At 36.7% G+C, this 22,026-nt stretch overlaps 1 protein-coding gene across 1 annotated transcript in view; it reads left to right on the top strand.

Moving 5' to 3' along the window:
• The first annotated feature begins 247 nt into the window (after positions 1-247).
• Positions 248-22,026, top strand: part of vav1 (vav guanine nucleotide exchange factor 1) — a 29,312-nt gene continuing 7,533 nt past the window's right edge. Inside the window, exons 1-22 of the mRNA XM_008404671.2 lie at positions 248-1,094; positions 1,369-1,466; positions 1,578-1,694; positions 6,083-6,199; positions 9,547-9,605; positions 10,577-10,642; positions 11,327-11,435; positions 12,544-12,639; positions 14,473-14,541; positions 14,628-14,731; positions 14,816-14,915; positions 16,231-16,326; positions 16,409-16,477; positions 16,556-16,642; positions 16,726-16,811; positions 16,893-17,028; positions 17,635-17,744; positions 18,226-18,327; positions 18,410-18,504; positions 18,592-18,617; positions 18,697-18,733; positions 19,408-19,544. Coding sequence (XP_008402893.1) covers positions 1,380-1,466; positions 1,578-1,694; positions 6,083-6,199; positions 9,547-9,605; positions 10,577-10,642; positions 11,327-11,435; positions 12,544-12,639; positions 14,473-14,541; positions 14,628-14,731; positions 14,816-14,915; positions 16,231-16,326; positions 16,409-16,477; positions 16,556-16,642; positions 16,726-16,811; positions 16,893-17,028; positions 17,635-17,744; positions 18,226-18,327; positions 18,410-18,504; positions 18,592-18,617; positions 18,697-18,733; positions 19,408-19,544 — 1,905 coding nt within the window. The 5' untranslated portion in view covers positions 248-1,094; positions 1,369-1,379. The remainder of the gene's footprint in view (positions 1,095-1,368; positions 1,467-1,577; positions 1,695-6,082; positions 6,200-9,546; positions 9,606-10,576; positions 10,643-11,326; positions 11,436-12,543; positions 12,640-14,472; positions 14,542-14,627; positions 14,732-14,815; positions 14,916-16,230; positions 16,327-16,408; positions 16,478-16,555; positions 16,643-16,725; positions 16,812-16,892; positions 17,029-17,634; positions 17,745-18,225; positions 18,328-18,409; positions 18,505-18,591; positions 18,618-18,696; positions 18,734-19,407; positions 19,545-22,026) is intronic.

Raw genomic sequence — 22,026 nt, 5'->3', positions numbered from 1 at the left:
TTGCTTCATGTATATTTTGCACATTGCTTTTGGCTTGCTTGTGGGGAGAGACATTTCAGTAATCTAACAGAAAAAATTCAAGCAACCTACTTGCATACTGGATGTGGACTGTTGGATGTTAAATTCATGAGCAGTAAATATTGTGCTAATTATTAGTATAGAACCAAAGAAAGCAAGGCAGATGCAAGCCTTTAAAATTGTGACACTTTTTATGGGTCAAATAGACTCAAAAAATTATAACAGCAGCTGTGCTGGGGGGCAAACACATTTTTTGTCAGGGGGCCCAAGATTCCTGGCGGCGCCCCTGCTTAGAGCCCCTGTTTGCTTGAGAGGATAATCTGAATACAGTCTGAGTCTGATTCACTGCTGCTAGGTGTTTCTGTTCTTTGTGAACCTTTTCCATTATACATTATGTAGTTTTAGGATTTTTTTTCCTTGACCAAAATCTGTCTGCAGTTTTCAGCTTCAAGACAAACTTATCAAGAATTCAGAACCCTGTACAGAAACGTAACAGCTTTACTTAGTTATTTGGTGTCTGCATGTGTGTCTGCGTGTACTTTTCTAACATTTCCTCAACATGACACTAAATTAACATTTTGGTAAAACGAAATAAAACCCAACAGCCCAGCTCTAAAATCTGAATGTGTAGGTGCTTCTATAAAAATTGATGCAGGCAAACCTCTGTTATGCATGTCCCACAAACAGATGCATGCTTAGTAATTTTGCATCTGATCAGTTCCTTGCATTAAGTCTACAGACACATTCTCATGCAGGCTCACACTCTTTTTTTTATCAGCTTGCAACAGCAGCAACTTTGCGTATGGCCACACATGTGTGTCTGCGTGTGTGTGTGTGTGTGTGCGTGTCTGTGTGTGTGTGTGTCTGGGTGGTGATTGTGTGTGAGGGTGCGTCAGAGGAAAAAGGAAGTTGTGGGATGAAGTTAAAAGCCTTCAACATAGTGCAGCTCTGCAGAACACCCACTACGGAAGACAGGCAGAACAAGAGCGCTGAAGTTGAAGTCTGAACATGAGATAATGAAAGTTAAGTTACGGAGTGAACATTGATAGAAAACATAAAGCTGTGAAGAGAAATAGGTAAGACTAAATTGTTTTAAATTCGTACGATGTCCTTTAGTTGAAAGAGGAAGTATTTTCATGTAGATTTCAGTGAATTGTTATTTTTCAGAAAGCTGCTTCTTTGAAGTGGCTGCAAGTGTGATAGTTCAGTGATCTTTGTAGTTCAACCGATTTATTGTAAAACAACTTAAATGGACTCTTACTGCATCAAAGCTCAAATAAAAAGTCAAGTCAAGAGTCTTTTGCAAGAAGCATATATTGTAAATTAATCTGTATAAACTTTATATTGGAGGAAAAGCAAAGATGGAGCTATGGAGACAGTGTGCGATGTGGCTGATAGAGTGCCGTGTTCTTCCTGAGAACCACCGGGTCACATGGGAGGGTGCACAGGTAAATCAGCTGCATCTCACCCACACTTAAACACCTGCATACAAATGTACATCCTCATCTCATTGCTTCTCCATTCAAATTTTTGTGTGTGTGTGTGGTTGATGTCCTCAGGTGTGTGACTTGGCTCAAGCTCTCAGAGATGGTGTGTTGCTCTGCCAGCTGCTCAACAACCTCCTGCCTCAGGCTGTCAACCTGAGAGAGATCAACCTGCGGCCACAAATGTCCCAGGTGAATCACTCAAATCTTTTCCTCCTCCATTTCCATAGGTGATTTTCATAGCTACTACTCTGCCAGCATGCATCACTGAGGCCCAAAAGGCTATATGATAATAAAATATTGTAATGTCTTATCTCACCTGCTCTGGAAGCAGGCAGAACTGTAGTAGAGATGGTGGTGATGGGGGAGTAAGTTTGCAGCCAAACAGAAATAAATGGTGTACATAGAAAAACAAGAAACCCAAAAACTCTATAATTCAAGTCCTGAACCCAAACTGCATCTACATCATCTACTTTTTACACACCTCAAGCAAAATAAGGGGATTTTTGTATGTATTCAGTCAATTTTTGATCAAACAGCTAATCATTCTTAGGAGTTATAAAACTTGTAATATCTAACAAAACAGCATCTTCAATAAATGTGGTAAAGTTTACAAACATGTCAAAAAACTAAACAATGCATTAAATGAGGAGGAAAACCAATTTTGGTACATTCACAAAAAAGCATACTGTAAGATTGCATTAAGGAATTTTTTGACAGTAGATCAGTAGCGTAACGCTTACTTTTTATATTGTGTATTTGCTATAAGAAAATATCAAAGTTTGTATTACATAAAGTTTTTTATGAAGCTCAAATACGCTAAAAAGATTTAGTGACAATACATCTGAAACAAGGTATAAAAATGACTTATTCAGAGTATATTCTTGAGATACCAACTCTGTTCCTGCAGATTAGATTTCAGTTAAATTTAAGACTTTGTGAAACATTTGAAAGATTATTTTAATTTAAATCTAATTGCTGAATTAAAAAAAAAACGAAGATATGTTAACCCAATAGAAAATAACTGTAACTTTAGCTATGAAGAATGCTAAACACACCATAGAAAACCAGAAGTAAAATTCTTCTTAGACTTTTTCTGGGAATCGGTAATGTCTGGCCTTGTGAGCTCACACTGCTTTTTTTTTTTTGTTTGCTTTTTGTTTTTGCCTTGCACATGGTGCGACTTTCACAGACCGTACTCCTGTAGGAAAATACAATTTTGGCTGATAATTCCCAACAGCCATACTCACTAAAAAGAAAGCGATCAGGCAGTATGTTTTATTGCTTTGTGGCATGCCTTCTCAATGAAGAGTGGGTTTCCCTCAGTCATATGCATTGTGAGAAAATAAGACAACTGTTGGACAATGACACTGAAGTTGTTAGCTAATCAAGCAAAAAGAGGGAGCAGTTTATGCCAGAACTGGCACAATTTCCCAGTAGAGCAGCACAACTCCCAATGTTATTGCTACATTAAAAGGAACAACAAAAGGCAAGAAAATAAGTTTTAAATGGATACACATGCAAATGTAACTAAATTTTACTTGAGCCCTTATGAGGAAAATCTTTGTTATTTAAAACTTACCAAAATGTAGATGTTTAACTTTGTATGACTTTTTTAGACCCTGGGAAAATCATAAAACTGTATCTGCCAATGTATTTTGAATTTTGAATTTAGATAATAAGATAAATGATTCATTAATTACTTTCCTACTGTTTTCTGTTTTTTAAGACAATGAAATGTGTCAAAAAGCTCTTCTTGCATTATAAGATATGTCATAAAATGTGCTGAGTCACATCTAAAGCTAATAGGGTTAGCCAACAAGATTCGCGTTGAACTAAATACTATCTTCCCACTTATCAATACAGTACAGGTGGCTGAAATCTAAATAAAGTTTAGTTAAAACATTTCAGAACTTGTACTAATTTGTTGGATTTAATTTTGTTACATTTTGGATCGAGGTAACCAGGCTAGCAGAGTGCTAGCTAATGTAGGGCTACTATAGCCTATATTATATAGCCTTCTAAGTTAGTGAAGAAGCTGACAGAAGCTGACATAAATCTTACATAAACATGCATGTAAAAGAAAAAAAAAAGCTCCAAAACTCAAAGAGAGACCAATAGCTCATGTATTGTAAGTACTGGCTTGAAGTTTTGCTTTTTTGGGAGAGATTACATTCTGATAGGATCAGATTCTCAGTGAAGTGAAAATCTGCTGTTGATACAGGATGAAAATGAGATGACGGACATAATTAGCAAAGAGGTTAATATGACAATATGATAGTTTGTGAACGTCAAAATAGACATTAACACAGAGAGATTGTCAAATGTTGGGCTTAATCCCCTCAAGAGAAATGACACTGTGTTTGAGCAACATTTCAAGTGTACATCTAAATGTGTGTGCTGTTGCAACCTTGCTAGATGTGTGCAGGGTGCACGTGAAACTCTGGGAAATCCTATAAGGTCAGATTTGGTTGAGAAATATCCGCTCAGTAACAGAAGACAGAGTCCACTGTGATGTGTCATCAGCACATCGGCTCACCTGATGACATTGCACAAGTTGGAGATATCCCTTATGCTCAAAGACCAATAATTACTTTGCTCTGATTATGTATGCTCTGTGAGAACAAGTATGCGACTGTTTTGTTCGTTTATACCCTGATGTGTGCAGCAGCAGCAGCGGCAGCAGCTAGAACTTAATGTTTCCTCTTTTCTCAAATTAGAGTTCTGCATTTAGCTGTGTAGAGGTAGAATGACAGAGACACAGAGAGACAGACAGACAGACAGACAGAGAGAAGCAGTCACGAAGAGAAACAGACTGAGGGAGAGCTGCATGTTCAGGAAGTTACATAAAGCAGCAAATGTCTGACCACCATATCACTCAAACCATGCTCCGTGTGGTTTCTCTCATTGCCTTATTTTGGCTTCAATTAGCGTTCTTCTGACAGCTTGTTTTAGGTTAAGACACCTTTTTATCTTAATGCATTTCTGTGTGAGTTTATGTGGCCCATTCTGTCTGCGAGAGCCAATTTCTAATATGTTTTTAATTAAACATTTGGGTTGCTAGTTAACAGAGGCAGACTAAGTGTCTCCATTTATAAATCTTAGGCTACACCACAAAAATACAAGATAAGTACAAATGTTATGGAATCAAGACATTAGTTTTTGACTGGGGTTGAATTGAGCATTTAACAAATGGAATATTTTTAAAACAAGGGTTCATGGCTGACAATTATGTCCTTAAAGGTTGTAGAAAATAATTTATCAAACCCTAAAAATGTTGTTTATCAATATTGTTTAACAAAGATCTTTTAAAATATACATGAAATTATCTTGAAAGAAAAGCTCTCATCTTCTGACCCCAATCTGGAAGTCGGTGTAGGAAAACGATTAAATGAGTTATATAATGATTGTAAGCATGTGTGTTTCAGAAGAGAACTTTGACATATTTAAAGAAACGTGTGCTTTCTTTAAATGACATATTAGTTCTTTTCCTCCGCTTAGTGATATGCTTATATTCAGCGGGTCGTCTTGTCTGCTCACTTGTTATTTCAGAGGAAAAAGCCAGCATTCATGCTGTACGACTAACAGCAACATAGTTTCATGAAGGTGGAGACATGAAATGGAGACTCAATCAACAATACTCATGGACTGTTGACTTACTGAAGTTTTACAGGCGCAGATTATTTGTGTGTGACTTTAAGTCAAAACTAAATATCAAACACTAAAATGAAAGAATAATTAACAGAAAGGTGAATATAAATGACTTGTTAGTGTGGAGATTTACTTATTTTAGAAATACGCAACAAAAATCAGCAAAAATTAAAAATCTGTCTTTGTTTTTGCTGAAGGTAGTCAACTAATGATACATTCTTTCTTACCTATTTTTGAAATTGTGTTTTCCACACAGTCAGAGTTGTTAGCGCTATTGATTTGAGGGCAGCGGGCCCCTCATTACCTAGAGATGATAAGCGGGTATCAAAACCTGATGGAAGATTTATTCATGGTGTGGCTAAAAATAAGTGGTTCAATATGGTTTTACTTGAATTACTCATGAATTGGGGCTCTGTTAACAATTTGTGTAAAACAGAAGACTGAACATCCATCCATCTTTCCTGGCAGTCAGCGTTCAGAGTGGCAGTATTGAATTTATTTTGTTGTTTTGTTTTTATTTAATTTCTAAAAGCTGCTTTTAGTGATGTAATGAAGTGAGTGTGGATCACTGTAAGAACAACTATGAAATGTGGATCCTAATCAAACTAAACTAAACTAAACCTATTTACACAAAGTTTGCCGTGGAGCTTCAGTCCCCACTTGGCCCAGGGGCCAATTTCAAGGCATCAGATATGGCTTTGATATCAGATGCCTTGATATCAGGTTTCAAAGGCATATCTGATATGCCTTTGAAACCTGTACACCAAAATGTATTTTGATGTACAGGTTTTGGTTTTGATGTGAAGTGAAGTGAAATTTCTTTTAAATTATTTTTGATATATGCACAATTTTTTACAACGACAAAATTACTTGATTGTTCAATAAATTGTCTCTATGTGTAATAATGTTTGGGCTTTGTTTCTTTTTAGTTTCTATGCCTAAAAAATATCCGGACCTTCCTGGCAATCTGTCAGGAGAAGTTTTATCTCAAGAAGAATGACTTGTTTGAAGCCTTTGAACTGTTCGACGTGCGGGACTTCGGAAAGGTATGAACAAACGTTTCTGTTAGGACACTGGTGTCTTCTTGTTTATCACAACCTACTGGTTTATCTTCAGAAACATCTGCATACGTAGAGGTTAACAGAGGGCATGAGGCTTTAAAATTTGCAGTTTGCTTTCATAAACTCTGAAATCTAGATAAATGGGCTCTCATATAATATACCGGTCTGGTTGTCAGAGTGCAGACAACATTTTTGCTATTCTAAAGCAACATTTTTGATTGTTGAGCATATCCAAAACATTCTGAATGGTAATCATGTTTTCTAAAATCCTGATTCTGTGTAAAGTTATTCAGCTACATCTCTTATCTTGATAGTGGTCACTGAGAAAAGTTAGTGGTGACAGAATGTACTGAGCTGCAAACCCACAGCTACATTTAGTTGATGCCTGTATTAGGATTCCATGTCGTAACAAAAACTATGAAGCAACAGCATGATTGATCAATTCTACTGGTTGATGGTTGAAGCATGAGCCTTCAGTTTAGATAATTAAAGTTTAAAGTGAAATGTCAATAAAAGCTCTGCCCCCGGAGAGAGTCGTGTGTCACACTGAATTGTCACCAAGCTTTTGCCTTTGGGAAAATAATGTTGTGACTCTTTTCTACAAGTACCAAAGCTAGTACATCCAAGGTCACTGGTTCCATCTTTAATTCACTCTGAAGCAGAGCACCATTTAGGTTCGCTGTGTAAACAAATCTGTATTGATCAATTCAAAACCTCTCCAAAAACGTGACTGCTAAAGTGCCTCCAACACACAGTTCAAAATGCAGAATGTCTGGGTTAATGGCATTTATTTCTGTGGTGTACATGGTGAGGGTAAAGAACAGTATAATTCATTTTGAGAAAACAAAACACCAAAGCTGTGGATGCTAAAGTGAGACATTTTGCACCTAAATTTTTATTCAAAACTTTTTTTTAATAAAATTAGTTCATATGTTCTGAGGAGTGGTGCTCATTATGCAGTCCTAGCAATAGTCCTTGCAAAAACGGGGAATATGTAACAGTGCAGAAACCAAAGCCATGATCCGAGTTTGGACTAGTTAGTGCAGCTTGCAGGCAACCCACAGAGCCCCAACAGGAAGCACTTTGATACGTCTGTCGTTTGAAAGGGCTGAGTGACAGCGTTCACTTCAGTGTTTCACAGCCCTCTTTCACTTTCTGTGTTGGAATCTTTGTCTAAAGTGAGACAAAGGGGCTTCAAAGATGGCCGCTCTGTTGGCTTTATGTGTAAATAAAGAAGTTCTTCCTTCAGTAACATAATGAGTCAGTGAGCTGCTGATACCTGCACTCTGTTGTTTTTAGCTTCCTGCCTGTTAATGTCACTTATCTTCTTGCTTCGCTTTTCTACTTCCAGTCAGTCATGCAGTGAGGTACGGAGAGCAGGACCTTTTACATCATGATGAAACATTTCAACTTTGTTGTATTATTTGGACATAAAATAATAAACAGCATAATTTGTGGGATATACAACATATAAAATATCTTTACTGATGGTAAATGTATTTTGGTGTACAGGTTTTGGTTTTGTCAATAAATCTGAATATCATGGGAAGTTTAATTAATTTAAAAAAGTGAAACATTTTTCATATAGCTTGATCTTGCATAAAGCAACATAGTTCAAATGTTGGAATGTTAAATAACTGATCATTTTTATGTTTATGGCTTTCAGCTAATTAAAACCAAAACTCACTTTTTCAAACTATTGAAATGTTTTACAAGATCCACAAAAAGGATTATAATACAGAAATATCAACATTCAAAAAAGATATCCATGTCCTACATGCATACATAACTTTCCTTTCCAGGAAGGAAGATTGATCACCTTCAGGTGATCTAGATTGTTGAATCTGGCTTTTCTCATCTTTCTCTTGATTTGCTTCATCTGAACCCCATTCATAATCTATAAAGCATAATCTATAAATTATCTATAAATAATCTATAAAGCCAATAAAACATTGGCTTTATAGATTATGAATGGGGTTCAGATAAAGCAAATCTGTCGGTCAATCAAGAACTGAAACGCCACAGTCAGAAATACAACAATCTTGACCCCCATCTTGAACACAGCCTGGTGTTCTGGCTGTTAAAGATCAGACTCCAGACCACCAAATTATTGATTTGCTTTTGTTTCAAAGTTCTCTGAAGGTTGGGGGTGCTGTGGTGGCACAGGGGTTAAGTACAACCCACATATGGAGACCCTCAACTGGGCTGTCATAGGCTCAATTCCCAGCCTGGTGACTTTTGGCGCATGTCTTCCCTCTCTCATTACCTGCTTTCCTGTCCTAGCACTTTCAAATGAAGGCCACTAGTGCCAAAAAAACCTTTAAATAATAAAAAAAAGTTCTCTGAAGTTCTGTTGCACCCGCTGATTTTTCAACTACACTTTTTCTTTCTGTACAAATGGATGGACACAGCATTCAGTGGAGGTTATCTTTGACAACTCACAGCATTCAGCATTTTTCCCCAAGAAAGACACAATACTTTTATACTGGCCTTAGATAAAACATTTACTATTTAAGGAACCAGATTTGGGGCCATTTCCATTAGACTGAAGCTGTATTTTTAAAAATTAAGTGCAGCTTGAAATTGATTTCTGTGTGATGAATATGATAATATGTGTTTCTGGTTTTGGATAGAATTACTGAAATGAACTGATATATATATATATATATATTTCAGTAATTCTATCCAAAATTATATATATATATATATATATATATATATATATATATATGTGCCTGAAACCTGCTGAACACTGTGGGCTAAGCTCTGCGTTTTGCCTCTGAAACCAGCCTACAGACCGATCAACTGAGAGCACTTTTTTTAAAGATAGAAACCAGTTCATTCAAATATTTACTTCTCTAAAAATCTTTCATCCCTTTTTTTTGACCTGAGTGAAAGCAGAAATCAAACTGAAACTTTCAAAAGTTGCTGACTACAAAGCAAACTTTATGGTTGACGGGGCATTTTGTCACTCGGTGCCATTGAACTAAATGTTTGCGTTACTGAAAGACAAAAAGCTGCACTTAAGATTATTTTTGGTGTATTTCAACCAGAACAATGTCAATAATTAGTCTTTTTTAAAGCATTTTTAAAGTTTCCAAATGTGGCATTAAACTTAAAACCCATTGAGTTCACACACAGACAGATTAGTATTGACCAATATCACATGTCGGTGGTTAGTGAAGCTGGTTTCCTGAGATCACTCATCGTGATGGAGGCAGTAACAAGTTAACAATTATTCAGTGTTAACTTGAAACATGTTTAATAGCATTACTCTGTCTCTTCCTCTCTTCGTGCATTTCATTAAATATGTGGGTCTTTTTTAATTACAGGTTATGAACACTTTGTCCATCCTGTCCCATTCACACGTTGCTTTACAGCGAGGACTTCAGTGAGTAAATCTGTACCTCTCATTCTAAAGCTTTCAACATTTAATGCAACTGTAAATGTGTTTGTTTTTGATACATTTAAAACTAGCTTTACATTTATCTAATATTTCATATGATTTATATCTGTTTAGATAACTGTATGTAATACAATCGTGGTCCTATGCTTTGAACCAAGTTATATTCTATATTATATTTTAAAATTTTAAAACGTAGTGCATCTTTTAAAAAGATCATACAGTTTTACCAGACACCATTTAAAGTGTACGCATCAGGCTTTTCAATCCTTCCTTTTCACATGTAAATCATTCACTTTGTTGTGTTCTGTGTTTTCTGTGTAGTTATTTTTGAGGTTTTCTGTGTTTGTCCTGTCTTCCCTGTTTGCTTCCCAGGTGTGTCTCATTCCCTGATTATCCTCCCTGTGTTTAAGTCCACCTGTTGTCTTTGTCTCTTGTCGGATCTTTGTCGTATGTCAGTCTGTTTGTCAGCCCTCCAGTAGAACTGCTCGGTCCTGGTTGGTTTAGCTCCGTGGTCACTGGTCAGTCCTTTGTTTCTGTTGCTACCGGTTGTCTGCCGTGCCGCCTGAACTGGACTGTTTGAGCTACTTCCTATTAAACCAATCATCATCATCACCTCTCAATCTGGGTCCTGCTCGTGTTCACTCCCACCTCCTCCACCTCAACTCATGACACACTTATGGTTTATATAAAGTAGAGCTGCAATGCTTTGGTCTGAATTCCTGGTTACTGTAGCTGCACAGACCCCTGGCCATGAGCCTTTAGTTCTCTACATCTTATTCTACCAAGAAAAACTTTTGTCTGCACAAACACGTTTTGTATAATGGAATGTTTTTATAATCAGAAACGCAAAGATAAAATGCTTACAACATAACACCTCTCATTACATGTTGTCTTGATGTGTGTTTTGCACAGCCATATAACACAAATGCATCTGAACATCCTTTTCTTTGCTCCAGGCCTTTTCCTTTGGAAGGATGTGCTGCTGATGATGAGATCTACAGCGGTCTTTCTGACCAGATAGAGTAAGTCTTTGTCTCAGAAGTCATATATTCTTAGTCTTAATAAAAAAAAGTAGACAAATAGTATTTTTCTGTTATTATTTTGTCTTTAGTTACTTAGTGTTTTTTGATGGAAACATAATTGCCTTTAGTCCAATGAAAGACTTTAAAGCTTTAAACTTTAAGTATATTGTTTAATTTTATAATTTTTTTTTACATATTTGTTGAAACTGACACTTCGTCGTGACAATATTGTATGAGACAGATAATCAGTGGAAAAATCCTCCTTTGTTGTTTTGTCGGGAGCGGTGCCGCTCAGGGAGGAGGTGGAGGTGATCGATCTTTTCACAGATTATCTGTAAATAACATTTGTAACTTGCTGAAAGGAACAGGGAGCATCTTTTTTGATTTGCACCAGTGACAGATTGATTTGAAGATTGAACAAGTAGTTTGGAGAATTTCAATTCTGTTCAAAAAAGAGAAGGGAATTTATCTGAAAAACAGAAGAAAAAAAGCAGACCTGACATTTTTGAAGTTCTTAAATAATTAAAATGTTTTTCAGAAATGAACTAAATGCTGACTTACAAAGTCTTATCTCACACTATCGCAAATTATCTTTAAAAACTGCACATTAGTGCAACTTTGTGCTCAAATCTTACTAAAGAGAAACTAAAGGTGGTGACATGATGTTGGTATGATGTCTTACAGTGACACGGTGGATGAAGATGATGATTTATACGATTTTGTGGAGGATGAAGATAATGAAGGGGATGAGATCTATGAGGACCTGATGAGGACAGAGGAGCCACCTGAAACTGTGAGTTTCAAACAGAAAGCAGCCTGTGAGCAGCATCTGGTTACCCACATCTCAGTATCTCTGCTTTGACATTTAACATCTTGAACTTTTGAAATGACTCTGGTTTACCCCGCCACCTGTTCACCATCACACACCAGCCTGAGAGCTTTGAGGTCTTACATTTGAGTAATTTACTGCAACAAAATAAATATATTCTTGATTTTTTTAGATTCAAACTAGAGGAAAGTTCGCTGCATTCATGTTATGAACAAAACTGTTTGCCAAATTTTAAACTCATGCATCTAAGTATATTGTTTAATTTTTCTAGATATTTATGCCTAATGTTTTCATCATTTGCCATGTTTTAATCTTTTTTATTACGTGTATGGAAGAAATGCAATCTCATTGAAATCAGCGTTTTTTCCAGATATTAAAATGACAACATTTAATGTTTATATCATGTGCACTTATGAATAAGTTTGTGCCTTTTTTTGCATTAAATTTGATGGCAAACCTTTCTCTTACTAGATCCTCCATCCAAAATTCACCTTCATCTGCAAAACTGTACCTGTTAAAAATGTTGACTCTAAATGTGAATTTCTGGTGACCAGATTCAAGCAAATAGAACTACATCAAATCAAAAAGCATTTGGCCAATCAAATTACAAACAGCTTGTTAACACAGCTAACTGTTGAGATGATCTGCTCTGTGACTCTGCGTGTGACGTGACCAGAGCCTGATTTATTGGCTAAAAGCCATCAGAAAACAGTTACACAACTCAGGAGCACTTTCTGTAAGACTGTGGTTGGGTGAATTAAAAAAAGTGGTGTGATTAATTTAATTTGGGGCTGTGTTTGGCACACAGGTGACCCCATGGTCAACCAGATAGTTTCTCTTGGATGATCAGATCCTAACAACAGATTGTAGCAACCCAAATGTGGTGGAGCCTCGCTGCTCTGCCAGCTCTCGCCATAAAATTGCTCAACTCTGTCAAAGTCTCATTTTGTTTGGCAAAATTGTGAACTCCTTTGTCAACTTTTTTTGTTTTTAGCCATAAATGTAACCACACTGTGAGAAATGTGGAAATGTGTGGCCTTGTTTGACAGTGTGTGTGTTCTTGGTCATGCAGCAGCAGAAGGTTGGTGTTGACAAACGAGAGTGTTGCCTGCAGGAAATCCGACAAACTGAAGAGAAGTACACTGCTACACTGGACTCTATCTTACAGGTATAGTACACACACAGAAACACACACACACACAGATAATATACTGTGCACTTTATTGGGATTGACTGACCAATATATGTAAAGACTTTGAAATAAATTAGCCTTTTATTTTAGTTACTAGTCATTTTCTCTCTTGCGATCCTCACAGCAAGATGAACCAAAATTCCCCTTCAACCTTGTTTATCAAAACTTTCTTTTTAATTATTATATTAACTAGTCTAGATCAGCAACTGTTAGCCATTATGATTCAACACACATATGGCTTACTGTAATGGATGCTCACCCATCTTTTCCACTTTGAGTAGTGGAAAAGAGAAATATGTGATCCATATTTACAACCCAAGGAAAAAGGAAGCATAACCTCTCAAATGAAACGTTCATTGACATGCGTCAACCTAAAAAGAGATAGCATGACAATGTGAATTTGTTTAGGCAATTTGCATATGTTTAGCTGTTTCCCCAATAAATGTGGAAGTCGTTGTGCATATCAGTCACATGAGGAAATGAGGATACTGTACTTTAATTTAAAAAAATCACATCTCAATATATAGTTTATTTAATTTTGTTATTCCTAGAAAAAGGGATTTAATTCCATTAAAGCATCAAAGATTTCACTTGTTTCAAACATTTAGCTACAGATTTTAGATTTTAACAATAATACATTTCAACATAAGGGAAAATGATACTAGGCTTTGACTAGGCCCTGGACTTTCCATTTCTTAATTTTCTCTAGTAGATTTTCTGGTGTTTTTTGTCATGTTGGAGGTTCCAGTTCTGTTTCTGTTTTAATTCTTAGATACAGCCTCATATTTCCTTAAATATCTTCTGAATCACATCATAGTTATTCATAGGTTTTATGATCTTAAGCTTGGTTGTTCTCGCTTTAGCAAAACCTTCGCAAATCATAGCACTTCAAGCTCTTCACAGATTCTCAGGAGGGGTTTTTGTTTTTTTCAGGAATGCTGTTTTTGATTTAGTTCAAACAAATCCTCTGTTCTGGTGCCAAATAATTACATTTAGACCCACCTGAGTAAAGAATATTATTCCAGAAGTCCTGGTCTTATCTTATCCCGCCTCTGGCATTTGTGGGTTTTTTTTAAACAGCAAAAGTTTTGTTTTTGGTTTTGTTTTGTATTTTCATTTTTACATATGCGGTCACTTTCTTAGTGTTCAGATCTAAACTTTGATATAAACATTATTAAGAGTCAGCTGTATGACCTATGATGGCATTTTAGGTTTATTTTTTTGGAGGCTGCCATTAGCATCCTGCGGTCCGGTTTTAGGGTGAACACGCTACAGCCTAACATTCAAAATGATGAAGCTACTTCCCAGTAAAATTGATGATTTCAGATTCTTTCTAACTCATTTTTAACCCCCTTTCAGGACTCATTGACTGCAGTCTTTCTGAAGGTCTCAGGCAGCTTTTACGCCGTAACCATGGTGATCAGTCTCACATTACCAGACGTAAAAAGAGCCCACCAAACTGAATTTCTGTGGTTTAAACAAGCTAAACCTCTTTCAAAGTGATGAGTTTAATGTTCTCATCATTTGCACCTGATGAGATTTTATGAGATTTTATGTGGGGTTTTCCAAAGCTGTTCCTCAGCAGGAAATACATTTTATTCAATTTCACATACAGTTTTAAAATGTATATTCTTTTGTTTTTGGTTTTTATATAACATGAATTTCACATGATGTACATATAAACACATCAGTTAAAGCTATGACATACAGTACAAACATTTTTAGACATTTCTTCTTCCTTTAAGCTGAAATGTTGCTTGTTTAAAATGTCTTTGCACACACAGTCATGAACTTCTCCGTTTTGTGCAGCACTTTATGAAACCCCTTGAAAAGTTTCTTCAACCTCATGACATTGAAAGTATCTTCATCAACATAAAGGTAAAGATCATCTGGACAGACATTCAGATATGAGGTGTAAATATCAGATTATTTCAATGTTACACATGACTGTGGGTTTTTTGTAGGAGCTGGCTAAAACTCATCACAGTTTGCTGGAAGACCTTCGAAACTCCATTTTAAATCATGGAGCCCAGAATCTTTACCAGGTGTTTATCAACTACAAGGAAAGGTATGCAGCAGCAGCTCACACACCCCGCTGTGTGTTTGAACTGATCTGAGCAGCAGATGCATTTTCTGTTGTGCCTCCCTGCAGGCTCCTTTTGTACGGCCATTACTGCAGCCAGGTGGAGGCAGCATCCAAGCACCTGGACAAAGTGTCAAACATGAGGGAGGACGTCAGGATGAAGCTGGAGGTGAGGACGTCCCACACAGTCACAAATAGCTTCTACAAAACCAGGAAGACAGAAAGTTGCCTTTTTTCTGTTCAACTGTGCTGGATAAGCAACTTTAATCTACTAACGGGAAACTGCATTTGAGATTCGTTCTGTTTTTTTTTTTGTTTTTTTTTTACATCCATGGTCTGTTCTGTAACACACTCATTCAGACGTGAAAAGGAGAACCGAGTCTCTGTTTCACTTTATTGTAGAGACATAGTGGCCATTTCTGATCCATATTTGATGTATTTCATGACTCATCTCTTTACCATTTCTTATGCTTTATTAATGTCAGCTAAAGTGTTCAGCGTCTCAAGATTCAAGGGTTATAATGTTAAAGAAGGTTTTCTACTTAAACACAGAAATAGCAAACAATGAGTAACAACATAAAAAACTAAATCTAGTTAGCATTTAAAAAACAAAACAGCATGGCATTTATTATTTTCTGAGCATTTTCAAGTTTTCTTTTAACTTTAGGTTAGGTTATGTTCTCACTAAGTTTTCTGACATTTAGCAAATATAAATAATTTTGGTAATTCTAACTAAGCTAAAACAAGACATGTTTGGTCTGATTTAATTTCAGTCAGTCAGAAAAAAAAATGTGTTTGTCTCTTCAGTCAGTGTATGTAACTATCTGGTTTCCACTGTACATCATATGTCATGTTGACTGTTGAGCAGTTGCCTTGTTCCTCTCTGGGTTGGGTGGGGGGCTCTTCGTCTCAGGTTCAGCCTGGGGGTTTACAGGTTCTTTACTATCTCAGCTGTTCCAGGTCTTTATTGTTCTAGGCTGAAATGTTGGATGTTTCTCCAGGTGTTTTTGAGCCACTTTTCCAGTGCTGGAGTCACTGTCCAGAGTTAAATACATTTTTAAGTATTTTTAAGAGATGCAGACATTATAGTGAGGGTCATGTTTACCAAAAAATAAAAATAACAATGAGAATAAAGATAAAAATATTTTGAAGGAAAATATAATAATACACAGAAGCACATAATAAAGAGATATGTGGCATACTTTTGAATTGGCAGAATATGTGTAATATGATACAGATTAAACATGAACACCACAATGAAATCTAAAACCACGAAGACATGACTGGAGAAACACAGGAAACTAAACAAAAATGTGGAAGGACTAAAAATGGAATAAAAAAACCTTCAAAATGTTCACAGATACACACAAAGTAAACATATAAGGAGCTAAATGACCATGTGAAACAGCTTCGTAGCCCATCAGACCATTTTAATATCCACATTTAGGGTCTACATTATGTTAACTTCTTGTTTTCTTTCTCAGGAATGTTCAAAGAGAGCAAACAGTGGCCGTTTTTCCCTCAGAGATTTACTCATGGTTCCTATGCAGAGAGTTCTTAAATATCACCTGCTTCTACAGGTCTGTGTGGACACTAATGATAAGAATGTCCCTTTGTTTCCTGGCTGGTTTCATGCAGTGTGATGTTGTTTGATTGTGTTAGGAATTGCTGAAACACACCACTGACGCCGCAGACAAGGACAATCTGCGCGCAGGACTCGATGCAATGAGAGTAAGTGTGTTACCATCTTTTAATCAATAACTAGAACTGTTTGACTTTCCACTCAGTCATTTCTGTGTGTATTATCAGGACTTGGCTCAATGTGTGAATGAAGTGAAACGAGATAACGAGGTCATCAAACAAATCACCAGCTTTCAGATGTCCATAGAGAACCTGGTGAGGTCATATTTATTTTTTGTGTGTGTTTGTTTTCTTTTTGATTGTTCTTTGGGTGACGTCGATCATTTTCTCCTCCTCAGACTCAGTCTTTGGCTCTTTTTGGTCGCCCAAAGATCGATGGAGAGCTGAAGATCTGCAGCTCAGAGAAAAAGTCCAAGCAGGACAGGTTTGTTTTACCATCATCATCATGATTATCATCATGTCTGTAGTGTTACGCTGTGTTTTACACTGTTTTACTTTGAATCAGGTACGCGTTCCTTTTTGACAAAGCTGTGGTCATTTGTAAAAAGAAGAGCGGAGAAACATTTGAGCTCAAGGACATCATTGAACTGCATCACTACCAAATCCGAGACGAAACCATGGGAGAGAAGGACAACAAGAAGGTGTGGTCCATTTTGCTACAGTAACACTTGTATGATCTATTACTTTGCTAAAATATTCACACCTCTTGACACATGGCACATTATAACCACAAATCAATTTTAATTGGATATTATTTGATAAATCAACATAACTGTCGAGTGAACACGTGCGGTTCATTTCTTCAAACGGCAAAAGCAGAGGGAGGTGGGGGAGGAGATCCATCTTTTCACAGATGATCAGTCTCCTATTAAACATTCATAAAATGGTGATAAGTTTAACCAATATGGAGAAAACAGGATTTGGAAAAGTTACATAAATGGTGCATAATTTATTTATTTTTTTATAAAGAAAATAAATAAATGAACTGAATACCTTTAACTAAACTGTGAAACCAATGGTCTCACAGTTTACCTAGTTAGTAAATTTGTTTCTCCTTTGTGAAATTTTATCTCAGAACAATTGCACTTTCTCTGTTGGAGAGCATTAGAGCTGAAGCACACATGTGCCACTTTGTGTTGATCTATTCCATATGATCTCAAGAAAACAATGTTAGGGGTTTTGGAAAATGTGAAAAGCAATTATTTGTGCTGTCTAAGCAGACGATGTGTGTGTTTGTGTGTGAACAGTGGTCCTATCTGTTCCTCTTGTTGGATTGCTTCGGGAGGTGTGGCTACGATTTCTACTTCAAAACCAGAGAACTGAAGAAAAAGTGGCTGGAACAGTTTGAGATGGCTATGTGAGTTACCGCAAAATGGAAAAACACAAATATGGCTGCAAACTAAAACAGTAAAAAAAAACAACAAAGAACAGGAGTGGCTTGTCTTTTCACAGCTGAATGGTCAGGTGTTTCCCCAAGGAATTGCTAAAAAAAATTTATGAGACTTTATCACATGGCTCACATCGAAGCTGCTGCATGTCTGAAGTTAGAAGACATGATCTGCGAGTGTGGAGCACTTTAAAAATTGATCAGATTCAACTGAAAAAAATCTATATCTACACAATATGAACTTAACTCACACAGACAAATCTTACTTGAATTGCCTGATACTTTGCAGTAGTGAACCTCACAGGAAATGTGCAGAAATCTCTCATTTTGTTTATTGTCTCATTTGCATTCCAACTACCAGAGCAGATACATTCATTATCTTAGCTTTTATTCAACCACAACCAAATAAAAGCAGCTGTGTGGAGCTTTCATATTTTGTATATAACTGCAGGTCAAACATGTGTCCTGAGAACTCCACTGCAAACAACCACGACTTCCAGATGCACTGCTTTGAGGAAACGACCTCCTGCAAAGCCTGTTCAATGCTCTTAAGGTATTTTTTCCTATCTCCCACAACTTTTACGCTAATAAAAAAAAAAGTTAACTGAGGTGAAATCTGTCCATGCTGTCACCAGAGGGACATTCTTCCAGGGCTACCAGTGCACTCGTTGCAAAATGGCGGCACATAAAGAGTGTTTGGGCAGAGTGCCGGGATGTGGACGAAACTCAGGTCTGTATGAAGACATTCATAGCTGTGAAGTCATTCTGGGCTTGTTAAATATTTCTTCTTACATGAACTGTCCTGTTGATTTTACAGATAATTCTGGAAATATTAAGAGACAGGTACATGAACAGAATCAAATTTCCTCTTTAAATGAAATTTTGTGACTATAAAAATTATCACTTTATTTTGTTCTGTCAGGATAAAAGTCACAGAGCCTCAGGGAGTTCCAACACAGGTGAGGTGAACAATAAACCTAAACCACCAGTTTATAGCTTTTAACCTGTCTGACACAGCATGTTAGTTCTGTGGTCATGTATGCTGTCAGATTCTTACAGGTTTTGTTTATATTTGGTTTTCATGTCACACTTTTCCAAAGTTGTAGACGATCACAAATTAGTTGTAGTTAGTCATATTTATTTAGAGTAAAACTATTTTTAAGGCTTTTGGATTGTAGTGAATTACAGCTCACATTATCCACAAGTAGAAAAAACATGGAACAGAAGAGACCGTTTTCTGGAGCGGTTGATTTCTGAAAGCACCTTTAAAGGTCATCAGGAGGTCAGAAAAGAACCCAGATCTAAACCTTTGCAGACCTCACTTGCCCTATTAGAGGAGGAACATCATACTGACAGTCAGACAGTATGATGGTCAAGCTCTGCTCCAGAAAACGCTGAAGGATAATGTCCAGCCATCATTTACGATTATGCAGCAGATTTGGATCATTTCTTGCCCTTTATAGATGAAAACATTTACAAACTGATTTTGTGATTTTCCTAGATTGTCTGGTGAAAAAATAAAAAGTATTCTCATGATTTAAGACAAATTTGTAAATGTTTGTTTTTACATTTCTGGACGTGAAAGTGATTGTGAAACATTATATCATCGCCTCTGTTTCTCCTTCATTTCCAGCATGTCCAAAGATGGAAGTCTGTCAGGAGTATTATGGTCTGCCACCGCCCCCCGTGGGCTTTGGCCAGCCCCTTCAGCTCTTCAGAGGTGACATTATCGAGCTGACCCGCGCCGACGTTGACCTGTCCTGGTGGGAGGTAAGACTGGATGTGCTCAGTATTCAGGGGTCACTCAACTTTTTTTGTGCTGTTTTCAGAATTTGTTGGAGGAGTTGTTCCTTTTTCGTTGTCATCTCATTTTCTGTTTTTTACTTCCTTCCTGAAATCAAGGCTTCACTGCACAGCTGCTGTCTTTGGTCTTTGCATGATGTGAGATTCATTTGAAAGCTGGCTTGAAAAATAAATACATTGCAATGGCGTTTCATTTAGCTGCGGAAGCATTTATATGCCCCGGCTCTGTGTTATATTGCTGGTAAATAAAACTCCGCACATACTTTGTTAAAAAGACAATCTGAAATATTTTCCTTAAAACTGGTTTGTCAGCATAACTTTATAGCAGCTCCAGAAGAAAAGCCTTTTTTTTTTAAGCTGAAAGCTTTCCTACTTCACTTAGTATTAGCTAGTCACCAACATCGGTGTGATATCCTTCCACAACATTTACCGGAAAGCTAAAGCTGCTATAAAATGAAGAGTTATTATATCCAGAGAATGGGAAAGAAAAGAAGGGCTTCTACTCAAGATTGGTGATAAACACAAGAAAACACAAAGATTGAAAAACGGTACGAGTGGAGACTTTGATAAAACTTATAACATGGACATGACTGACAGCTCATTGTAAAAGATGCATAATTTTAATATAAGGCTACATTTCTACACCAATTTAATGTAAAAATTGATATGTGTTTATTCACTGTGTTGAACTTTTGCCATTTTTCCAAGACCATTGCAGAATAATAAAGACGCCTTGACTTTGGGGCTGTAGTTTATTGTCGTTAACTTGTTCTTACTCCTGTGGGGTATTTAAAACCATAAACCTTTCCACTACACACAATGTAAAAACAGTTCAGCACTAAATTGAGGAATTTTGGAACCAATCTGCACAGTTTCTGGACACGAGTGTTTGGTTAAACTCTGACTCTTCTCCTGGTTGGTTTAGTTTTCTGTTTTATCACATCTCTTTGCCTCCAAGTAACCGCTTTTGAGTTTTTCAATATGGTTTGTTGTGACTTTCAGTTTGTCTGATCTAGTTAGTAGTTTTAGTTTTGTCATACTGGTTAATTTCTAGGTGCACAATTCAGGTATTGTATTATGATTATGTATGTGTTGATTGGGTAATGAATACTCAATAGAAGATACCATTTAAAAAAATGTGTTCAATTATTGTTGAACAACCAACTGACTGATGTTTTATTCCACCTTTTGCTGTCACAACTCTGTGTAAGCGCTGCCAGAGCTGGAATCTGCCGACAGATGACGAACTGCTTGCTTGTGTGGGGGGAAAAAAATCTATTTCACTTCAGTTCAAATAGCTAATAAATAAATTCATAAACAGGAAAATTAAGAAAATAATATCAATAATTTCAATAAGTTTTAATTAGTTTTACACATACACCATATAGTTCCTGATAATTATGTTTTTTCCCCATTAATTACTGTAGTTATTAATTTCAGTTAACATGTTTTCTCAATTTAATTTTTTGTTATGTCAATAGTTAGTTGACTATAAAAACCTTGCTTCAAACCTCATTTGGGTTTTTATGTAGCTAATTGTCTGTATACACCAGTGGTCCCCAAACTTTTTCCTGTGGGCCAGATAACTTTTCCCTTCTCTGGTGGGGGGCCGGAGTCAGTTTGTAACAGAAAAAGTGTGACGATTGCAGGAGCCCTAAATGTAAAAATATTTTGTTTTCCAGAAAGTGCAATCAAACAACATTCTCTGGGTTCTTCACAGAACAAGTCAGGAAATAAATAATAACACTATTAATGAAATAAATAATAACCAAACAACCCTCTCCGGGTTCTTCACGGAAAAAATCCAGGAAGGATTATAGTCCGTATTTTCCGAACTATGAGCCGCACCGGACCCAAAGTTTGGGGGTTTTTTTTAAACCAGTAAACATACACATCTATATGGAAGCCCATTTCCGCCACTCTGTTATAAAAATAATCATTAATAATAAATAATAATTATCTCATTATAATGAGATAGTATCTCATTATTTTGAGATAATTTATTTTATTTTATTTTATTTTCTTAACAGAGTCCATACATCTTAAGCCTCGGATATCTCTGCCGCTGCAGGTTTTCCACAACGATGCAGCAGCAGCAGAGGGGGGCGGACACCCAAAATTTGAGTCATAGCAGTTCAATTAATATCACATTTATTATGGTTGAAAAAGAAAAAGTTGCCAAGATTTAACAGAACTGATTACGGTAGTTTCCGAACGGTAACAGTAACAGTAAAAGTGCTGATCCTTCGTGTCTGCTAGCACGTGCTAAATCAGTGGTCCCAACCTGTTTATTACCGTGGACCGTCAAGACTTGGAAATTTTGTTGCGGTCGGGGAGAGGAGAGGGGGGGGGCGAACAGTCAGATAAGGCTTCTGCATGTTGGTGTTCCCACTAAATACTGAATATACCCTATTTGGGTTGTCTTGGCCCTTTTCTCGCAGCCTGTGGG

Source organism: Poecilia reticulata, linkage group LG1, assembly GCF_000633615.1.
Source record: "Poecilia reticulata strain Guanapo linkage group LG1, Guppy_female_1.0+MT, whole genome shotgun sequence".
Lineage (NCBI taxonomy): Eukaryota > Metazoa > Chordata > Actinopteri > Cyprinodontiformes > Poeciliidae > Poecilia > Poecilia reticulata.
This window is presented reverse-complemented; position numbering and strand designations above follow the sequence as displayed.